The 19,718-nt window shown below is 42.7% G+C and overlaps 2 protein-coding genes across 2 annotated transcripts; both read right to left on the bottom strand.

Moving 5' to 3' along the window:
* Nucleotides 1–477: 477 nt before the first annotated feature.
* LOC123992411 (calpain-3-like) lies at nucleotides 478–1,851 on the bottom strand. The gene is made up of 2 exons (XM_046293553.1): nucleotides 1,069–1,851; nucleotides 478–837 (listed from the first exon to the last, which is right to left on the bottom strand). The coding sequence occupies exons 1-2, from the start codon at nucleotides 1,286–1,288 to the stop codon at nucleotides 659–661; spliced, it is 399 nt and encodes a 132-aa protein (XP_046149509.1). The 5' UTR covers nucleotides 1,289–1,851; the 3' UTR covers nucleotides 478–658.
* A 6,729-nt stretch (nucleotides 1,852–8,580) lies between these two features.
* On the bottom strand, nucleotides 8,581–16,352 carry LOC123992911 (eukaryotic translation initiation factor 3 subunit K-like). The gene is made up of 8 exons (XM_046294537.1): nucleotides 16,177–16,352; nucleotides 15,455–15,553; nucleotides 12,734–12,854; nucleotides 9,900–9,977; nucleotides 9,406–9,472; nucleotides 9,233–9,310; nucleotides 8,975–9,100; nucleotides 8,581–8,721 (listed from the first exon to the last, which is right to left on the bottom strand). The coding sequence occupies exons 1-8, from the start codon at nucleotides 16,236–16,238 to the stop codon at nucleotides 8,690–8,692; spliced, it is 663 nt and encodes a 220-aa protein (XP_046150493.1). The 5' UTR covers nucleotides 16,239–16,352; the 3' UTR covers nucleotides 8,581–8,689.
* Nucleotides 16,353–19,718: the final 3,366 nt, after the last annotated feature.

Genomic DNA, 19,718 nt, shown 5'->3' with positions numbered 1-19,718 from the left:
CAGCTTGGTCTGACCAGCGTTGGACAGACCTCAGCGTGGGAGCCTCTTGTTTGAGTTTCTGCCTGTAGGCATGGATCAGCAAAATGGAGTCGTGGTCAGCTTTTCCGAAAGGGGGGCGGGGCAGGGCCTTATATGCGTCGCGGAAGTTAGAGTAACAATGATCCAAGGTTTTACCACCCCTAGTTGCGCAATCGATATGCTGATCAAATTTAGGGAGTCTTCTTTTCAGATTAGCTTTGTTAAAATCCCCAGCTACAATGAATGCAGCCTCCGGATAAATGGTTTCCATTTTGCAAAGAGTTAAATAAAGTTCGTTCAGAGCCATCGATGTGTCTGCTTGCGGGGGGGATATATACGGCTGTGATTATAATCGAAGAGAATTCTCTTGGAAGATAATGCGGTCTACATTTGATTGTGAGGAATTCTAAATCAGGTGAACAGAAGGATTTGAGTTCCTGTATGTTTCCTTCATCACACCATGTCTCGTTAGTCATGAGGCATACGCCCCCGCCACTCTTCTTACCAGAAAGAGTAGGTGTTCCTCATGTTTTGTAAACTCAGTGTAATTTAGAGAGCCTTTTCTTGACTGAGTGCCCTGATACTTTAACATATATCATAGGTAACTCTTCCTCCAACCTCCAGTCATGGACTGGTCCAGTCACTTTTCTGTCAACACCCACAGAATTAACTCTCCCTGCTGATTGGTCTCCGGGGTGGAGGGGATGATGACATAATGGCCGGGTGCCAGGCGACCGCGAATCACCACCTCCAGGTGCTGATGAGTGGGCGGAGCAAGCTCAGGTCCAGAGAGGACAGGTAAGCACACTCTGAGCATGCCTGGGAAGAGAGGGTTAGATACCGTAAGTCGCTCTGGATAAGAGCGTCTGCTAAATGACTTAAATGTAAATGTAAATGTGTGCACACATTTCCACACTGAGCAATATGCTGCCACACTCAAATATTCCCTCACTTGTTCCTCTCTTCTTTTCTCTCTCACATTTACTGTGGCTCATTTAAATCTACTCCGGTTGTATTTCCTGTTGGGTGTGTCTGTGTATGTGTGCATACGTTCATGTGCAGGTATGTGGGTATCCAGGCCGATGCCCAGGTGGACTCCTCTTAGTCTCTGGTGCTTCTGCATGAGGGTCACCAGGAAGGAACAGGTCAGCTCAAGGTCACTGGGGTCATTGTCCTCCTCCAACAGGGTCAAATGGAACTGAGGGTTCAGGCAGAACCAGCCTGGACACATACATATCCAGTACATAAAGATTATGTGCAATATGTACATTACTAACTATTTATGTACAATAAGGGAAACACATGGATATCAATCTATTCTTCTCAGATTATGTATGACCAAATACATCTTTATGTCATAGTTGTGTCTGTGGGTCAGTACGATTGTGCCTTATCTTACCCCCTCTGGGGAACCCCCGGTGGAGATGTGTGGTACCCAGTTCTCCCCCTCTCTCTTTCTTCCCCCTTCTCTCCCCCTCAGGATGGTGGTTTCAGACTTCCGTCAGAACTCTGTGCAGTTCCATGGTCTCTGTGTGGCGCCTAGCTCGCTCAGGGTCACCTCACTCAGGTGAAACACCTCCACCGCGTCCAAGTTCCGACAGAAGTCTGACACCGCCGTCCTGAGGGAGAGATGGAGAAAGAGCGAGGGGGCGAGACAGACAGAGAGTAAAGGGAGAGAGAGGTTATTAATATATGAGAACAGGTGAAGTATGGAGGCACAAAGTGAGAGTCTATGAAGGTCCACTTAATGAAACGCCCCGATCCTCCTTCTGAACCCTGTCCAGACGCTTCTGCCCTTCCTCACGGACAACTCCACTCAGGCCTTTGGACAAACACTTTGAGGAACCTGCCCCAAGCATACACGCACGCACGCACGCACGCACACACACTTCACCTGAGGGAGTGGAGGAGTGGGGGGAGACAGAGAGTCGCCCAACCTGAAAACATATTTGAATATTAAACACAGGAAACCCAACACCACTGTATGTGTGCAGGTTTTGGCTGGCGGCATTTGGACACTGTCGGCCTTGGTGTGCAGTCATGAATATGAGCGTGAATTTGACAACAGTGCTTAGTATCCAGCAGAGGGGGTAGTCTTACTTGTTCAATCCCGGTTACAGAGTAGACATGACTGGACATGATTCCAAACTCATTTCTCTACTCAAGGGGGCCCTGTGGGAAAATCAACCCCCACACACACAACACATGTCAACCTTCACCTTATCCCACTCGTCGTATTGCAGAACTACAGACAGGTAAACACACACAGGTTTTCATTTTAATCTCAGAGATGGGCATCAACAAACTCCAACTAAATAGTTATTTGCCCATATCTCCTATATACAGGAATGCAAATTCAACAAACCTTGACAGATAATGACAGCCTAATTAGGTGTGCTTAACGTCCTGAGGCTGACCTGGAAGTAAAAGCTGCCATTGTAACTCTCAGTGGGCGATGCATGGAGAGGGACGCCACCGCAGACAGGAACCAGCAGTCATCTAATCAACAGAGAGCAGAGGAGGACAGAGGAACAGGTAAAGGTATATTATATATCACATTCACTTCACTGGGTAAGTAGTTTGATGATGGCCACCTGGCGTTTACTGTACAGTATGTCAGACATTCAATTCATTCATGATGTCAAAGCAATTCTGTACTCTTGGGTAGAACTATGGGAGACAATGGGAGAAAACTTTGGGTAATAAGGAAACAGATCAACCGCATCCCAGTTTATTGTGGTACTGCAATGGCTGGAAACAAGACTACGGGCTCTATTCAATCAGTAAAGCTGAAGCGTTACATATTCCATAGTAGAATTGAAGGTCATTTCCCAGCAGACATCTGCAGTGTTTACGGTGAATGAAGCCTCCAGTGGGAACATCGCCTTTATTTTTCAATCACGCTGTAAAGCTGAACCTCCGCATTGCGGATTGAACAGGGCCCTAATATGTAAGGAGGCAAGTGAAAAGACACTGCGTCGGGCAACAAACACATGGCATGTTCCACTTACTCAGAACTCGCTGACACACGTCCATCCACGATGATCTATGCTGAAGGGCAGATATCCTGGGAGAAGGGAGAGAAAGCAAGACACAACACGCCTCTTAACAAACATTTAGCTGAGTGTCCCCTTTACTGGGTAAGATGAATTGGATAACAACATACCAGGGACATAAATCTACTCTGTTTACATAATCTAAAGTAGTGTAGAGACTTTAACCCACCGGTCCTCACTGTTGCTTTTATGATTTAAGATTGACTGATCACTACTAGGCCTACCACAAATAAACTGAAAAAAGTGCCTAGATCTATGGTGACAGGCGTTTTGACCCAAGACTCCATCTTCAATGGAGAGTAACAAAGTGAATACAACATGTATACAGTAGGCAAGGAGACCTTTGTGTCTTCATGAAAAAAAAAACCTAAGACTTGGCTCTGTCCAGTCCAGGGATTGGATGTTCATAATGTATGGAAACATTGCCCAGGGTGGGTTTTTTTCCTCACATTTAGCCATGACAGCTTGACAATTGGCTAAGCCTTCTGAAGATAACATCACTATGACCTAATCCTGCCCTAACACAGAAGTCCTCAATCCAGAGCCAGTATTCATAAAGTGTTGTGCTATGGCAGGGGTATTCAACTGGCAGGGGTATTCAACAGCCTGCTGGTTGTCTGTTCTCTCTGATAATTCATAGCACGCACCTATGATCATCATTATAAAGGGTTTAAACACTGTTTCCCATACTTGTCCAATGACCATAAACAATGAATGAACATGCACCTGTGGAACAGTCGTTAAGACACTAACAGCTTACAGACGGTAGGAAATTAAGGTCACAGTTATGAAAACTTAGGACACTAAAGAGGCCTTTCTATTGACTATGAAAACCACCAAAATAAAGATGCCCAGGGTCCCTGCTCATCTGCGGAAACGTGCCTTAGGCATGCTGGACAGACAGCTGATCGTCCTCGCAGTGGCAGACCACATGTAACAACACCTGCACAGGATCGATACATTTTTTTATTTATTTTAATTTTACCTTTATTTAACCAGGCAAGTCAGTTAAGAACACATTCTTATTTTCAATGACGGCCTGGGAACAGTGGGTTAACTGCCTGTTCAGGGGCAGAACGACAGATTTGTACCTTGTCAGCTCGGGGGTTTGAACTCGCAACCTTCCGGTTACTAGTCCAACGCTCTAACCACTAGGCTACCCTGCCGCCCCATCTGAACGTCACACCTGCGGGACCGGTACAGGATGGCAATAGGCAGAGAGAGGCTGGACTGAGGGCTTGTAGGCCTGTTGTAAGGCAGGTTCTCACCAGACATCACTGGCAACAACGTCGCCTATGGGCACAAACCCACTGTCGCTGGACCAGACAGGACTGGCAAAAAGTGCTCTTCACTGTCGCGGTTTTGTCTCACCAGGGGTGATGGTCAGATTCGCGTTTATCGTCGAAGGAATGAGCGTTACACCGAGGCCTGTACTCTGGAGCGGGATCGATTTGGAGATGGAGGGTCCGTCATGGTCTCGGGCGGTGTGTAACAGCATCATCAGACTGAGCTTGTTGTCATTGCAGGCAATCTCAACGCTGTGCGTTACAGGGAAGACACCCTCCTCCCTCATGTGGTACCCTTCCTGCAGGCTCATCCTGACAATGTCACCAGCCATACTGCTCGTTCTGTGCGTGATTTCCTGCAAGACAGGAATGTCAAATCAAATTTTATTTGTCACATACACATGGTTAGCAGATGTTAATACGAGTGTAGCGAAATGCTTGTGCATCTAGTTCCGACAATGCAGTAATAACCAACAAGTAATCTAACTAACAATTCCAAAACTACTGTCTTATACACAGTGTAAGGGGATAAAGCATATGTACATAAGGATATATGAATGAGTGATGGTACAGAGCAGCATAGGCAAGATACAGTAGATGGTATCGAGTACAGTATATACATATGAGATGAGTATGTAAACAAAGTGGCATAGTTAGTGGCTAGTGATACATGTATTACATAAGGATGCAGTAGATGATATAGAGTACAGTATATACATATGCATATGAGATGAATAATGTAGGGTATGTAACATTATTAGGTAGCATTGTTTAAAGTGGCTAGTGATATATTTTACATCATTTCCCATCAATTCCCATTATTAAAGTGGCTGGAGTTGAGTCAGTGTGTTGGTAGCAGCCACTCAATGTTAGTGGTGGCTGTTTAACAGTCTGATGGCCTTGAGATAGAAGCTGTTTTTCAGTCTCTCGGTCCCAGCTTTGATGCACCTGTACTGACCTCGCCTTCTGGATGATAGCGGGGTGAACAGGCATTGGCTCGGGTGGTTGTTGTCCTTGATGATCTTTATGGCCTTCCTGTAACATCGGGTGGTGTAGGTGTCCTGGAGGGCAGGTAGTTTGCCCCCGGTGATTGTGTTGTGCAGACCTCACTACCCTCAGTGTTCTGCCATGACCAGCGAAGAGCCCGGATCTCAATCCCTCAGAGCAAGTCTGGAACCTGTTGGATCGGAGGGTGAGGGCTAGGGCCATTCTCCACAGAAATGTCTGGGAACTTGTAGGTGCCTTGGTGGAAGAGTGGGGTAACATCACACAGCAAGAACTTGTAAATATGGTGCAGTTCATGAGGAGGAGATGCACTGCAGTACTTAATGCAGCTGGTGGCCACACCAGATACTGACTGTTACTTTTAATTTTGACCCCGTCTTGTTCAGGGACACATTATTCAATTTCTGTTAGTCACATGTCTGTGGAACTTGTTCAGTTTATGTCTCACTTGTTGAATCTTATGTTCATACAAATATTTACACGTTACATTTGCTGAAAATAAACGCAGTTGACAGTGAGAGGATGGGTGTATTGTTATGGCTATTGTCAGTACATGCATGATTCTTAGCACGTCTACAAGACCTTGAAGATTAGTACAGTATATGACACACCCCTCAAAACCTGCATTTGTCATGCATTGAAAATAACTGTCCAGGTGAGACATCCGTCTACCCGTTGTCAACTACAAATACCTAGGTGTCTGGTTAGACTGTAAACTCTCCTTCCAGACTCACATCAAACATCTCCAATTCAATGTTAAATCTAGAATTGGCTTCCTATTTCTCAACAAAGCATCCTTCACTCATGCTGCCAAACATACCCTTGTAAAACTGACCATCCTACCGATCCTCGACTTCGGCGATGTCATTTACAAAATAGCCTCCAATAGCCTACTCAACAAATTGGATGCAGTCTATCACAGTGCCATCCGGTTTGTCACCAAAGCCCCGTATACTACCCACCACTGCGACCTGTACGTTTTTTATGCTGGCCCTCGCATCATACTCATCGCCAAACCCACTGGCTCCAGGTCATCTACAAGACCCTGCTAGGTAAAGTCCCCCCTCATCTCAGCTCTCTGTCACCATAGCAGCACCCACCTGTAGCATGCGCTCCAGCAGGTATATCTCACTGGTCACCCCCAAAACCAATTCTTCCTTGGCCCACCTATTCTTCCAGTTCTCTGCTGCCAATGACTGGAACGAACTACAAAAATCTCTGAAACTGGAAACACTTATCTCCCTCACTAGCTTTAAGCACCAGCTGTCAGAGCAGCTCACAGATTAATGCACCTGTACATAGCTCATCTGTAATTTAACCCAAACAACTACCTCATCCCCTACTGTATTTATTTTGCACCCCATTATTTCTCTCTACTTTACACATTCTTCCACTGCAAATCTACCATTCCAGTGTTTTTCTTGCTATATTGTATTTACTTCGCCACCATGGCCTTTTTGCCTTTACCTCCCTTCTCACCTCATTTGCTCACATTGTATATGGACTTATTTTTGTGTATTATTGACTGTGTTTGTTTTACTCCATGTGTAAGTGTGTTGTTGTGTGTCAAACTGCTTTACTTAATCTTGGCCAGGTCGCAATTGTAAATGAGAACTTGCTCTCAACTTGCCTACCTGGCTAAATAAAATAGAATGCAAAAATATATCACTCAGTGTTTTGTGATTATAAATAACACAGTATGTCCAATGATTTGATTCATACACTTATGTAAGAGATAGGTTTTCATTTAAATAGAGTATTTTCATTAATGAATTAGTATATTTTTTCAGCCTTAACTGTTATAACAATGTCATACTGAGATCTTCCGTTGTTGCCTTTGCTGAACCTATTCGAGACCGGAGTCATTACTGTTGCAATTATTTCTGTATGTCCTTACAAAACTAATAGCCTGTTTGTTGTAGAGTTAAAACGGTGTGCAACGAAACCCTACAACGTTTTGAAAGCAATTGCTTTATCCACTTTTACAGGAGTTACCGTTAACAACTTTTCTATCCATTAACAAATTTACCTTGTCAAATGGCCATTGGCCATACCCTTAATACTGCACAGTAGCTCACCCATGTAGCTTCCCGAAAGTTGAAATCGCTTACGTGCGCACTTCGCAGTCCCATGATTAAGTCTTTGCATGATACCCAAGTCATATACACTAAACAAAATTATAAAACGCAACATGTAAAGTGTTGTACCCATGTTTCATGAGCTGAAATAAAAGATCCCCAAAAATGTTTCACATGCACAAAATGCTTATTTCTCTAAAAGTTTGAGCACAAATGTGTTTACATCCTGTTAGTGAATATTTACTATTTAACAAGATAATTGATCCACCAGACAGATGTGGCATATCAAGAAGCTGATTAAACAGCATGATCATTACACAGGTGCACCTTGTGCTGGGGACATTAAAAGACCACTCCAAAATGTGCAGTTGTCACAACACAATGCCACAGATGTCTCAAGTTGAGGGTGCGTGCAATTTGCATGCTGACTGCTGGAAGTCCACCAGAGGTGTTGCCAGAGAATTGAATTTGTTTTTCTACCATAAGCCACCTCCCAACATCCTGTTAAAGAATTTGGCAGTACGTTCAACCGGCATCACAACCACTGAAGAGGAATGGGACAACATTCCACAATCAACAGCCTGATCAACTATACGCGAAGGAGATGTTGCGCTGCATGAGGGAAATGGTGGTCCCACTAGATACGGACAGGTTCTGATCCACGCCTCTACTTTTTGTTTTAAGTATCTTTGACCAACACATCTGTATTCCCAGTCGTGAAACCTTGAGATGAGGGCCTATTGAATTGATTTCAATTAACTGATGTCTTTATTTGAACTGTAACTCAGTAAAATCTTTGAAATTGTTGCATTTATATTTTTGTTTCAGTGTAACTTTTTCCATAAATTAGACTAAGGAATGTTTTGTGTGAAGTTGTGACAAATGATAATTCGGCCTCGCATGCAAAAATGTAGATGATTTGTCACCACACTCCGAACAGGCGTGAAAAGGATACAGACAGTGTTAATTTACTGACATGCCAAGTCAAAGATTAAATAGCACTCTCCTTAGGCACACCCACATCTTATCACAGGTTAAAACTTTTAAAAATCCCATCCTGGAATGGACTTAAAAAGGTTTACATCACAGGGTAGTTCAATGTAGTCAGTGAAAAGATCAGCACACTTTGGGCCTGCGTATGAATGGATAATTAACATTTATTGTGAAACGCTGGTTTGTGGTATATGTACTTCTGTCTGGTTGAATTTTGGTGCAGTCGGGGTGTTTGTGCCAATGTGTCTGGATATCACTGAGATGTGGCCATGATGCTGGATACACCTGCGGAAGAGGGACAGAAACAAAGGAAAACACAGGAGAGTAAAGGGGGAGAGCAAGACAGAGCAGGAGAAAACAAAAGGAAAGAATGTCAACTAAATTGTATTTCCATGAAAAGTCTTAGGTTACATAAAGCTACACTGACAAGGGGGAGAGGGTGGAAGTTGAACTTTGAAAATGTATGCTAAAAGTGACTACAGACAGACAACAAAGCGACGTCATTGGACACCAGCAAACAAGACAAGGAAACACTCACTCTCAAAGTCAATCTTTTCAACAATGTTCTTGGGCTTGACACTCTCCTCCTGGTTAAAGATGAAGATCTGCCCTTCCTCGTTCTCCGTCCACCCGTACTTGCTCATCCACACCTTAACCTGTGTGTCTGTATGGGGATCAGGAAGTCAATTGAGCAGGGGGAAGTGGGATATGACTTAGATAATTAACACTGTAGTCACAAAGAAATCAATAGGACAGCACTCTCCAAAAGATATACATTTGAAATGAATGGCCTTACCAAGGGGGTCACCCAGCATCTCAGCCAGAAGTCGATGCTCAATGTTCTGGTATGTGATTCCAACCACATGGCAGATGACTGTGGAAAGAGCAGCAGTTAAACAAGCCATCATCACGTTAATTGCAATATTATGAAGTCGGCAACTAAACTTGATTTCCAAATATTCTACTCACACTTGCGCACGGAGTCCTCAAAGCCTGTGATGCCGTCAATGAATTCCCTGTTCTCCTCCAGACTGGACTGAGTGACAGACAAAGGAATGAGTACCATACAATCAGAACTGGAGGTCACATTTCATATAGATGTAATGAAGTCAGGATAGGTGTTGTCTATTAGCACAGCCATCCATTTCCAGTTCAAGTCACAATGTACAGTCATGCTTGAACCTCAACGTTCTGATTGGAACTGCTCCATGGGGAGGCAGGATAGCCTAGTGGTTAGCTAGTAACCGAAAGGTTGCAAGTTCAAATCCCCAAACTGACACGGTACAAATCTGTTGTTCCGCCCCTGAACAGGCTGTTCCTAGGCCGTCATTCATATTTTCCATTTGTTCTTAACTGACTTGCCTAGTTAAATAAAGGTAAAAGGATATGATCCCAAAAATGATCTAACAATGACTGGAAAGTTGAGTGAAATGAGCAGGGCAAAAGGCTTGTATTGTGTATACCCAGAAGGATTGGAAATGGCAGGTCTCCAGGAGGTTCCCCAGGTACAGGATCTGCCTAATGGGGCGCTCCTCCTGCTGCTTCACGCTAGTCAAGGAAAGCGCAAACTGGCCACATAAGACTAATGTCCACACCATTACTCGAACACAAACCTCAGAAATCAACCAAAACAAATTAGAGGTTTGGGCGGTATACAAATTGCCATACTTTCATATTGACCTTGTGCAATACCAGGCATTCTCTAATACCAGCACTGAACACAAGGAGTGCTATTTTCAAACTCCAATGAGCCTTTGTAATCGGGAGGATAGCAATGATAACAAGTACATGTAATATCCCATAGATAACGCTAATGTGTACTTTGCAAACATTTTATACTTTAAAAAAATACATTACACATACATATATTTCACCTTTATTTAACCAGGTAGGCCAGTTGAAAAAAAGTTCTCATTTACAACTGCAACCTGACCAAGATAAAGCAAAGCAGTGCGACAAAAAACAGAGTTACACAAACGAACATAGTCGATAACACAATAGAAAAGAAAATTGGAAATATCTATATACAGTGTGTGCAAATGTAAAAGAGTAGGGAGGTAGGCAATAAATAGGCCAGAGGCGATATAATCACAATTTATCATTAATATTGGAGTGATAGATGTACTGGGGTGCAAAAGAGCAAGAGGGTAAATAATAATATGGGGATGAGGTAGTCGGGTGTGCCATTTACAGATTGGCTGTGTACAGGTACAGTGATCGGTATACTGCTCTGACAGATGATGCTTAAAGTTAGAGGGAGATGAGTCTCCAGCTTCAGAGATTTTCACAATTCGTTCCAGTCAATGGCAGCAGAGAACTGGAAGGAAAGGTGGCCAAAGGAAGTGTTGGCTTTGGGGATGACGAGTGCAATATACCGGAGTTGAGGTTAGGCGGGACTTTACCTAGCAAAGACTTATAGATGACCTGGAGCCAGTGGGTTTGGCGACAGATATGTAGTGAGGGCCAGCAGTGGTGGGTAGTATATGGGGCTATGGTGACAAAACGGATGGCACTGTGATAGACTGCATTCAATTTGCTGAGTAGAGTGTTGGAGGCTATTTTGTAAATGACATTGCCGAAGTCAAGGATCGGCAGCATAGTCCGTTTTATGAGGGTATGTTTGGCATCATGAGTGAAGGAGGCTTTGTTGCGAAATAGGAAGCTGATTCTAGATTTAATTTTGGATTAGAGATGCTTAATGAGTGTCAGGAAGGAGAGTTTACAGTCCAACTAGACACCTAGGTATTGGTAGTTGTCCACATATTCTAGAGTAGTGATACTAGTCGGGCAGGAGGGTGCGGGCAGCGATCGGTTGTAGAGCATGCACTTAGTTTTTACTAGTATTTAAAAGCAGTTGGAGGCCAAGGAAGGAGTGTTGTATGGCGCTGAAGCTTGTTTGGAGGTTTGTTAGCACAGTGTCCAAAGAAGGGCCAGAAGTATATAGAATGGTGTCGTTTGCATAGAGGTGGAGCAGAGAATCACCAGCAGCAAGAGCGACATTGATATATACAGAGAAGAGTCACCCCGAGAATTGAACCCTGTGGCACCCACAGACTGCCAGAGGTCTGGACAACAGGCCCTCCGATTTGACACACTGAACTCAGAAGTAGTTGGTGAAACAGGCAAGGCAGTCATTTGAGAAACCAAGCTAGTTAGCTGGGGGTTCTGGTTCTCAAGTATAAAAACAGCAGACCCGTACCACATTGTGTGAGTTGGGTTGCAGGGGTGCATGTTCAGTCCGTAGATGGAAATTGAGATTATAAATACATACACACACACGGGACAAGACAATCAGACATCCCAGAGCGATGCCATCTTGGAACAGTCTCTGATCTAAAGTATTTGCAGGACAGACATCCCAACTCAGTTATACAAGCAACAAAAAAAGCAAGTTTTTTACAAGCACAAAAAAAAATTGACAGCAAGGCTCTTGATCCAGGAGGGGATTATCTGCGGTTACCAAACAAAATCCACTTAACTAGCTTTTTTAAATATTGAATTTATTTAACCTCATTTAACTAGGCAAATCTGTTGAGAACAAATTCTTATTTACACCGGACGACGCTGGGCCAATTGTGCGCCGCCCTTTTGGACTCCCAATCACGGCCGGTTGTGATACAGCCTGGAATCGAACCATGGTCTGTAGTGACGCCTCTAGCACGGAGATGCAGTGCCTTAGACCGCTGCGCAACTCGGAAGCCTAGGTTAATAAACCAAATGCACAACTAGAACATTTAGCACATTTTAGACAGTTAACTTAATAGTTAAGATATTTAGCAAGAAAACATGTAGTTGTGAATTCCATACTGTAACTTGATCAGCTGTCGCGTGCTATACAACAGCAATTAACTCCCAAGACTCCGGTCCCTCATCATTGTGTAAGTGTAAAACAAACACCACGACTGCGGACTACCGGTAAGTTTCATAACTAAAACTTTACAGGTGAAATGAAGAACACAATCTTCTTTATCTCCTAACGTATTGTACAAGTATTTACTTAAAAAGTACCTACAAATATTAAAATAAAACATTTCAAAAGAAATAGTTAACAGCATTGAAAAAAAACATACCGTAGGCATTTCCAAATACTCTGGGAATACAGTATACCTTAACCCACTGTTCCTAGACAGTCATTGTAAATATCAATTTGTTCTTAACAGACTTGCCTAGTTAAATAAAACACTGCCTAAGCCTAAATGATTGTCAATGTTTTTAATGACATGAGAGTACAGAAGTGGACAAATTGTACTTGTTGCAGGATTATACTACTAGATTATACTGGGCTCCAAAAGGATACGTGTGTCTGGTCAATCATGCACTTGCACAGAGTAAAGTCTGTGTGTGGTAAGTTGGTCAGGGCCTTGAGCAGAATCTGCGACGTCACTGTGACCTGGAAGTAGGCAGGGTTGAACTGGTACCTGCAGGAACAAGAACAGCATCCCTTACTGATATAGCCATGAGTGGTGTTCTGCTAGCCCAAGAATCCTAGTTAGACTGGCTCTGGCAGCCAAAATAGCAAAATATGCCATCTACATGTGAATCAGTTCTCAATTACGATATTGTTCTAGAAACAAAGCCCTATACCTTCATATCACATCAATATAATTTCACAAATGCTAAAATACACACTTACTGTACACTGCCTCTTGAAGCTAGGGGGCACTATTTTTATTTTTGGAAAAATAACATTCCCAAAGTAAACTGCCAATTTCTCAGGACCAGAGGCTAGAATATGCATATAATTGACAGCTTAGGATAGAAAAAAACTCTAAAGTTTCCAAAACTGTAAAAATATTGTCTGTGTATAACAGAACTGATATTGCAGTCGAAATCCTGAGAAAAATCCAATCAGGAAGTGACTTATTTTGAAACCCCCGTCTTTCTATGCATTCCTATCGCCCATTGAAAGGGATATCAACAAGATTCCTTTTTCTGTGGCTTCCCTAAGGTGTCTACAGCCTTTACACGTAGTTTCAGGCCTTTATTTTGAAGAATGAGCGTAAACATCCACATTGCGTAAGTGGTCAGTCGTTGGCTCTCAGTGTGATTTTTGCGCAAAACATAGAGGTAGCCCTTTTTCCTCCCGGTCCTAGTGAAATGTCAACTGTCCCAGTTGATATATTATCGAATAGATATATGAAAAATACCTTGAGGGTTGATTATAAAAAACGTTTGCCATGTTTGTCGATATTATGGATATAATTTGGAATTTGTCTGCGTTGTCGTGAACGCTATTTCCAGTGGATTCCTAGTCATAACGCATCAAACTAACGGAGGTATTTGGATTTTAAAATATCTTTATGGAACATCTGCTGTCTAACTGGGAGTCTCGTGAGTGAAAACACCCGAAGCTCAAAGGTAAATGATTACTTTGATTGCTTTTCTGATTTGTGACCAAGTTAACTGCCGCTAGGTGTACATGTTTTGCTAGTATATCGATAAACTTAAAACGCTTTTATTGTTTTCACTGTAAAGCATCATTTCAAAATCTGAGACGACAGGGTGATTAACACAGCTTAGCCTTTTGTTTCGCTATATTTCACTTGTGATTTCATGAATATGAATATTTTCTAGTAAGATTGTTTGACCGTTGCGCTATGCTATTTAGCGTAGTTGATGACAATTATCCCGGATGGTGGTTCCAAGAGGTTAAGCTACTTTATCACAGTAGCAGCCAACATTATTTTTCAGTCACAAAACGTTTCTGCCGGACTTCTTCAGTTACACACAGGTGTTGGGAGCATGCTAGATAGTAGGGATGTGCATCTCTCCTTACAAGCATGATTCAATACACATTAAATACATGCGCTCCGACACAGGAAAGATACTACGTTTGAAACGATTGTGAGATTTGACTAGTGGAACGGGAAGCGATGCACTAACAAATGTTGCATGAACACTTTCATTTTCCATTCTAAATTAATACGGAGCTCAGGAATTAGATCTCTGACCTGACTCCTGAGGCCCTGTGTGTTTGTGTGTGAATGATGTAGTGTGTGAGCTGAGCCATAACGCAGACCGAGCTTCTACCACTGTTCCTGTAAAAATTACAGGACTGTTTCAATATTTCGTACGGTGAACCTGGCAATCAAAAAGCCCCAATCAACAGTTAGATGCGTGAGCAGTTGTCCACTCCTTTACCCTACACAGCTCCACTGGTAAATCAATTTTCTACAGCTTATTTGGTAACAACGACCCAGAAAAATACATTAGTTGTCAAATTAATAAAGCTTATGATTTAATATTGCGAAAAGCCTTTACAAAAATCTGAACGCTGAAGGTGACTCGGAGATGTAGTCTACGAATATTAGCAGTGTAAAACCAGCTCATTGTCACGAACAGCTGCGTCTCTCGCACTGTACACAGTTATCTGCCTTGTAAGATCAATGTCATACATGCGTAACAGTTTGATAGGTTGAAGGAGAGGACGCATCAAATCAGTCAACAGATTTGAGGATTTTCGGAACACGGCTTCTTTTTGTGTTTTTTTTTTTTGAGTCGGGTTACTTGCCGATGGATGTTCCATTTGGATCGATTTGGGCTCCCGCAGACTGATGCACTCGCATCTTAAATATTTGAACTGGCGACTTATGTTTATCAGTGTACCATTACATCACTACTAGATAGCTAATTAGCACAGGTGGTCAACCTCTGTCTTGTGAAAACACGCAATGTTATATGGAGATATGGTCGTGTGGGAACCCTATCAAGGTGTATAAATTTAACATTTTGGTTTTTGAAAATTATTTCTTGTTGCTATGAAAGATAAGTTCTTATGTTTCCAAAACCGTGACGCAAGCGACGCCTGCTCATTTTCTTATTGAGCGCAGGGGCTCTTTTTAACAAAACTCCCCTGTACAGAAGAAGCCTTTGTCCAATGACTCTTGTGTAATGGAACTGAGAGTCATGATCAAGGGCTACCTACCACCTAGCAAGAAAATGGAACTACATAAGTTAACTATTTTTACAAGCCTAACAAACGTGACAGTAGTCACAGTCAAGAGATAGGGTGACTCACAATTTGAGAATAGCCAAATTGGCCTCTAGGTCGTAGGCATTTTCTTTAACTTGTGTTTCCACGTAGCGTTCCAATGTTGCCAGGTTCTCTGGGTTGTATCTGAAAGAGATCATAAACAATGTAACAGTAAGGGCTTTTAACTTGAGTCCGTCCCCTCGCACCTACCCGGGCTCGAACGAGGGACCCTCTGCACACAGACAAGTCACTCGAAGCGTCGTTACCTATCGCTCCACAAAAGTCGCGGCCCTTACAGAGCAAGGGGAACCACTACGTCAAGGTCTCAAAGAGAGTGACGTCACCGATTGAAACGATATTAGCGCGCACCCCCGTACACTAGCTCGCCATTTCACATCGGTTAAACATGGGATTCAGATAGCCGACACAGCTAGCTAACTACTTAAACTACAACAAGGTGTGCAAAAACTGGCAGAGAGCCAATCAATCTGCCTTTACAACCAACCAGCTGTCAAAGGATGTTGTTGTGCGGTTAAACGTTTGCTTAAAGTTTACCGGTACAAGCATTTGTACCTTGCTAGCTAACGTGTACAAGTAACATTAGGTAAGCCAAAGGTTTGTGACACCTGCACGTCGTTAGATATGTCTAATAAATTAAACAGAACCAACTTTCTGCATAATTTCAAACAATCACATGTTGCTAGCATTACGTAGCAGCAGACTGAATGGCCTAGCTAAGCTAGTATTTATCAAACAAGTCTCCATACCTATCAATTCCTCGTAATAGCTTTCCCACGTTAGCTCTCATCTGCTCGAATGATGCAGCCATTTGGTCCAAACTCTTATTACGGTCTTTTTGATTGTAAAATCTAAGACATCCGCACGTGGACCGAAAAGATAGCGCGCGGAGGGAGAAAAAGGACGGAAAGGGCTGTGGTGACGTGAACGGGAAGTTCGATTACTGACGGACCACAGGACATGTCTCTGAAACATGCATTGGAGACATACTGATCTGTTGAATTAGGCTGTTTCATTTGTAAGCATATAGACGAATGGCCAAATATATGCACTATATTATAATCGACAAACATTTCGAATGGCGTGAATGTACCGAGGAGCGTAAACGTGATGGAACCACATTGGTTAAAATTACTTTGGTTCCTACACAAACAAAATTACAGATGCATGGTCATTTTACTGCCTTCTATTGTTGTGATGGAGTATGAACTAGGAAGATAAATGTTGGTTGCTGTAAAAATCAGTAGATGTATTATTGTTCTCACATTGTAATATGCGCTATAGTTAAAGTTGTGGTAATTAGCGAACTAATTTACCCCTAGAGCAGAGATCAGCAACTAGATTCATCCGCGGGCCGATTTTCTTCTTGAGCGAATGGTCAGGGATCCGGAACATAAATCATTTGTAGACTGCAATTTGACCGCAATAATCCCAAACATATAATATTTGACAAAAACATAATTACGATCACATGTTGCTCTATTTTGCGCGAAAATACTTGGGAACATATTTCCCAAAATTAATGGACCTCACTTTACAGAAATGCTTTGTCGAGATCTGCGTGGAAGAATCTCAACCCCATCGAACACATTTGGGATGAATTGGAACTCCGACTACGAGCCAGGCCTAATCACCCAACATCAGTGCCCGTCCTCACGAATGATCTTGTGGCTGAATGGAATTGAGTGGAAAGCCTTCCCGGAAGAGTGGAGGCTGTTATAGCAGCAAAAGGGGACCAACTCCATATTAATGCCCATGATTTTGAAATGAGATGTTCGACGATCATACTTTAGTGTATGTCTAACACCAGTGGGTGTTTGTGCTATGGCTTTTGACAGACACACTGTGGGCTTGCTTGGATTATCAGACAGGGGGTGGCAAAAACCAGTCAGGGGGCGGGGTGTTAAATGTCATACATTTCTATATTTATGATGTGACAACTTGTGCAAAATGTGTGCACTCACTCATCTACAAAACAATAGTTAACGGTTACCTGGACTACAGTGCATTCTGAAAATATTCAGAACTCTTCTCTTTTTCTACATTGTTACATTACAGCCTTATTCTAAAATGTATTAAATAAAAACAAAATCAATCTACACACAATACCCTATATTGACAAAGCGAAAACAGGTTGACATTTTTGCAAATGTATATAAAAAATATATATATATACCTTATTCACATAAGTATTCAGACCCTTTGCTAGGAGATTGGAAATTGAGCTCAGGTGCATCCTGTTTCCATTGATCATCCTTGAGATGTTTCTACAACTTGATTGGAGAACACCTGTAAATTCAATTGATTGGACATGATTTTGAAAGGCACACATCTGTCTATATAAGGTTCCACCGTTGACAGTGCACGTCAGAGCGAAAACCAAGCCATGAGGTCGAAGGAATTGTCTGTAGAGTGCTGAGAAAGAGCTGAGAAAGGGTACCAAAAATATTCTGCAGAATGTCCAGGCTCTGGCTGGGCCACTCAAGGACATTGAGAGACTTGTCCCAAAACCACTCCTGCGTCGTCTTGGCTGTGTGCTTAGGGTCGTTGTCCTGTTAGGTGAACCTTCACCCCAGTCTGGTGTCCTGATCGTTCTGAATCTGGTTTTCATCAAGGATCTCTGTACTTTGCTCCGTTCATCTTTCCCTCGATCCTAACTACTTTCCCAGTCCCTGCCACTGAAATACGTTCTCCACAACATGATACTGCCACCATCATGTTTCAACGTAGGGATGATGGCAGGTTTCCTCCAGGCGTGACGCTTGGCATTTAGGCCAAAGAGATCAATCTTGGTTTCATCAGACCAGAGAATCTTGTTTCTCATGGTCTGAGAGTCCTTCAGGTGCCTTTTGGCAAACTCCAAGCTGGCTGTCATGTGCCTTTTTACTGAGTGGCCACTGTCATATAGGCCTGATTGGTGGAGTGCTGTAGAGATGGTTGTTCTGGAAGGTTCTCCCATCTCCACAGAGGAACTCTAGACCTCTGTCAGAGTGTGTTTCGGGTTCTTGGTCACCTCCTTGACCAAGCCTCTTCTTCCCCGATTTCTCAGTTTGGCCAGGCGGCCAGCTCTAAATTGAGTCTGTGGTTCCAAACTTCTTCCAATTAAGAATGATTGAGGCCACTGTTCTTGGTGACCTTCAATGCTGCAGAAATGTTTTGGTATCCTTCCCAGATCTGTGCCTCGACACAATCCTGGCTACAAATACTTCCTTAGACCTCATACCCTGGTTTTCGCTCTGAAATGCACTGTCAACTGTGGGACCTTATATAGGCAGATGTGTGCCTTTCCAAATCTTGGCCAATCAATTTAATTTACCACAGGTGGACTCCAATCAAGTTGTAGAAACATCTTGAGGATGATCAATGGAAATGGTGCACCTGAGCTCAATTTCAAGTCTCATATTAAAGGGTCTGAATACTTCAACTGAAATACGGGGGGGTCTGAGTACTTTCCAAATGCATTGTATACACACACTACACTGACACTGACACTCACACAACCACACACATTCACATGCTCTAAAAACACACACAACACACAGGAATAACGATACCACACGCACACTTTCACATTCATCATAAACTGCTGCTAGACTGTTCTTTATTCTTACTCTTATTATGATCTATCCTGATGCCTCGTCACTTTACCCTGCCTTCATGTACATATCTACGCATGTAGATATGCGCATGTGACAATATTTGATTTGACAATATCATGCTATATAACCTGCTGTCATTCTAACAACAGCAGATGCATATTAGAGTACAACACTTTTAGTGTTGTCAGCAGGTCCAGCAAATGTGTCCTCTCTTTTATTTTGGTTTTAATTTCTTTTCACCAATACTGGAGCAATGTGATGCCTATGACTTATGTCCTTTTGTAGTCAGAGTTCAACATATATATTTTTATTTTTTTACTTCCTCATTGACAATAACATTTTAGCTAATGATCTCTACCACTCTGAAGCATGGCAATTTTTCATGTGCATCGACATGCTACTGTTGCTCTACAGGAAGTCAGGCCATTATAAATGGTTTCAAACGAGAGCAGCATTGCATATTTGTAGCTCACACTTCTGCAGGCATGCCCAAGTGACAAGAGAAAACCCACACAGAGAACAAGAGTAACGCAGCTACACACACACACACACTACAAAGAATATCAAAAAGACAATGGTGAAACTAAGTCTCTCCTCCCCACCCCTCTCTCTCTCATACACTCACACCTTCAGAGACTGACACCCAACAGGAAATAAAACCAGAGAAAATGTAAATGAGCTTCACTGAAAAT

This window comes from Oncorhynchus gorbuscha, linkage group LG13 (assembly GCF_021184085.1).
Source record: "Oncorhynchus gorbuscha isolate QuinsamMale2020 ecotype Even-year linkage group LG13, OgorEven_v1.0, whole genome shotgun sequence".
Classification (NCBI taxonomy): domain Eukaryota; kingdom Metazoa; phylum Chordata; class Actinopteri; order Salmoniformes; family Salmonidae; genus Oncorhynchus; species Oncorhynchus gorbuscha.
Note: the sequence above shows the minus strand (reverse complement) of the source record. Positions and strands in the feature narration are given on the sequence as shown.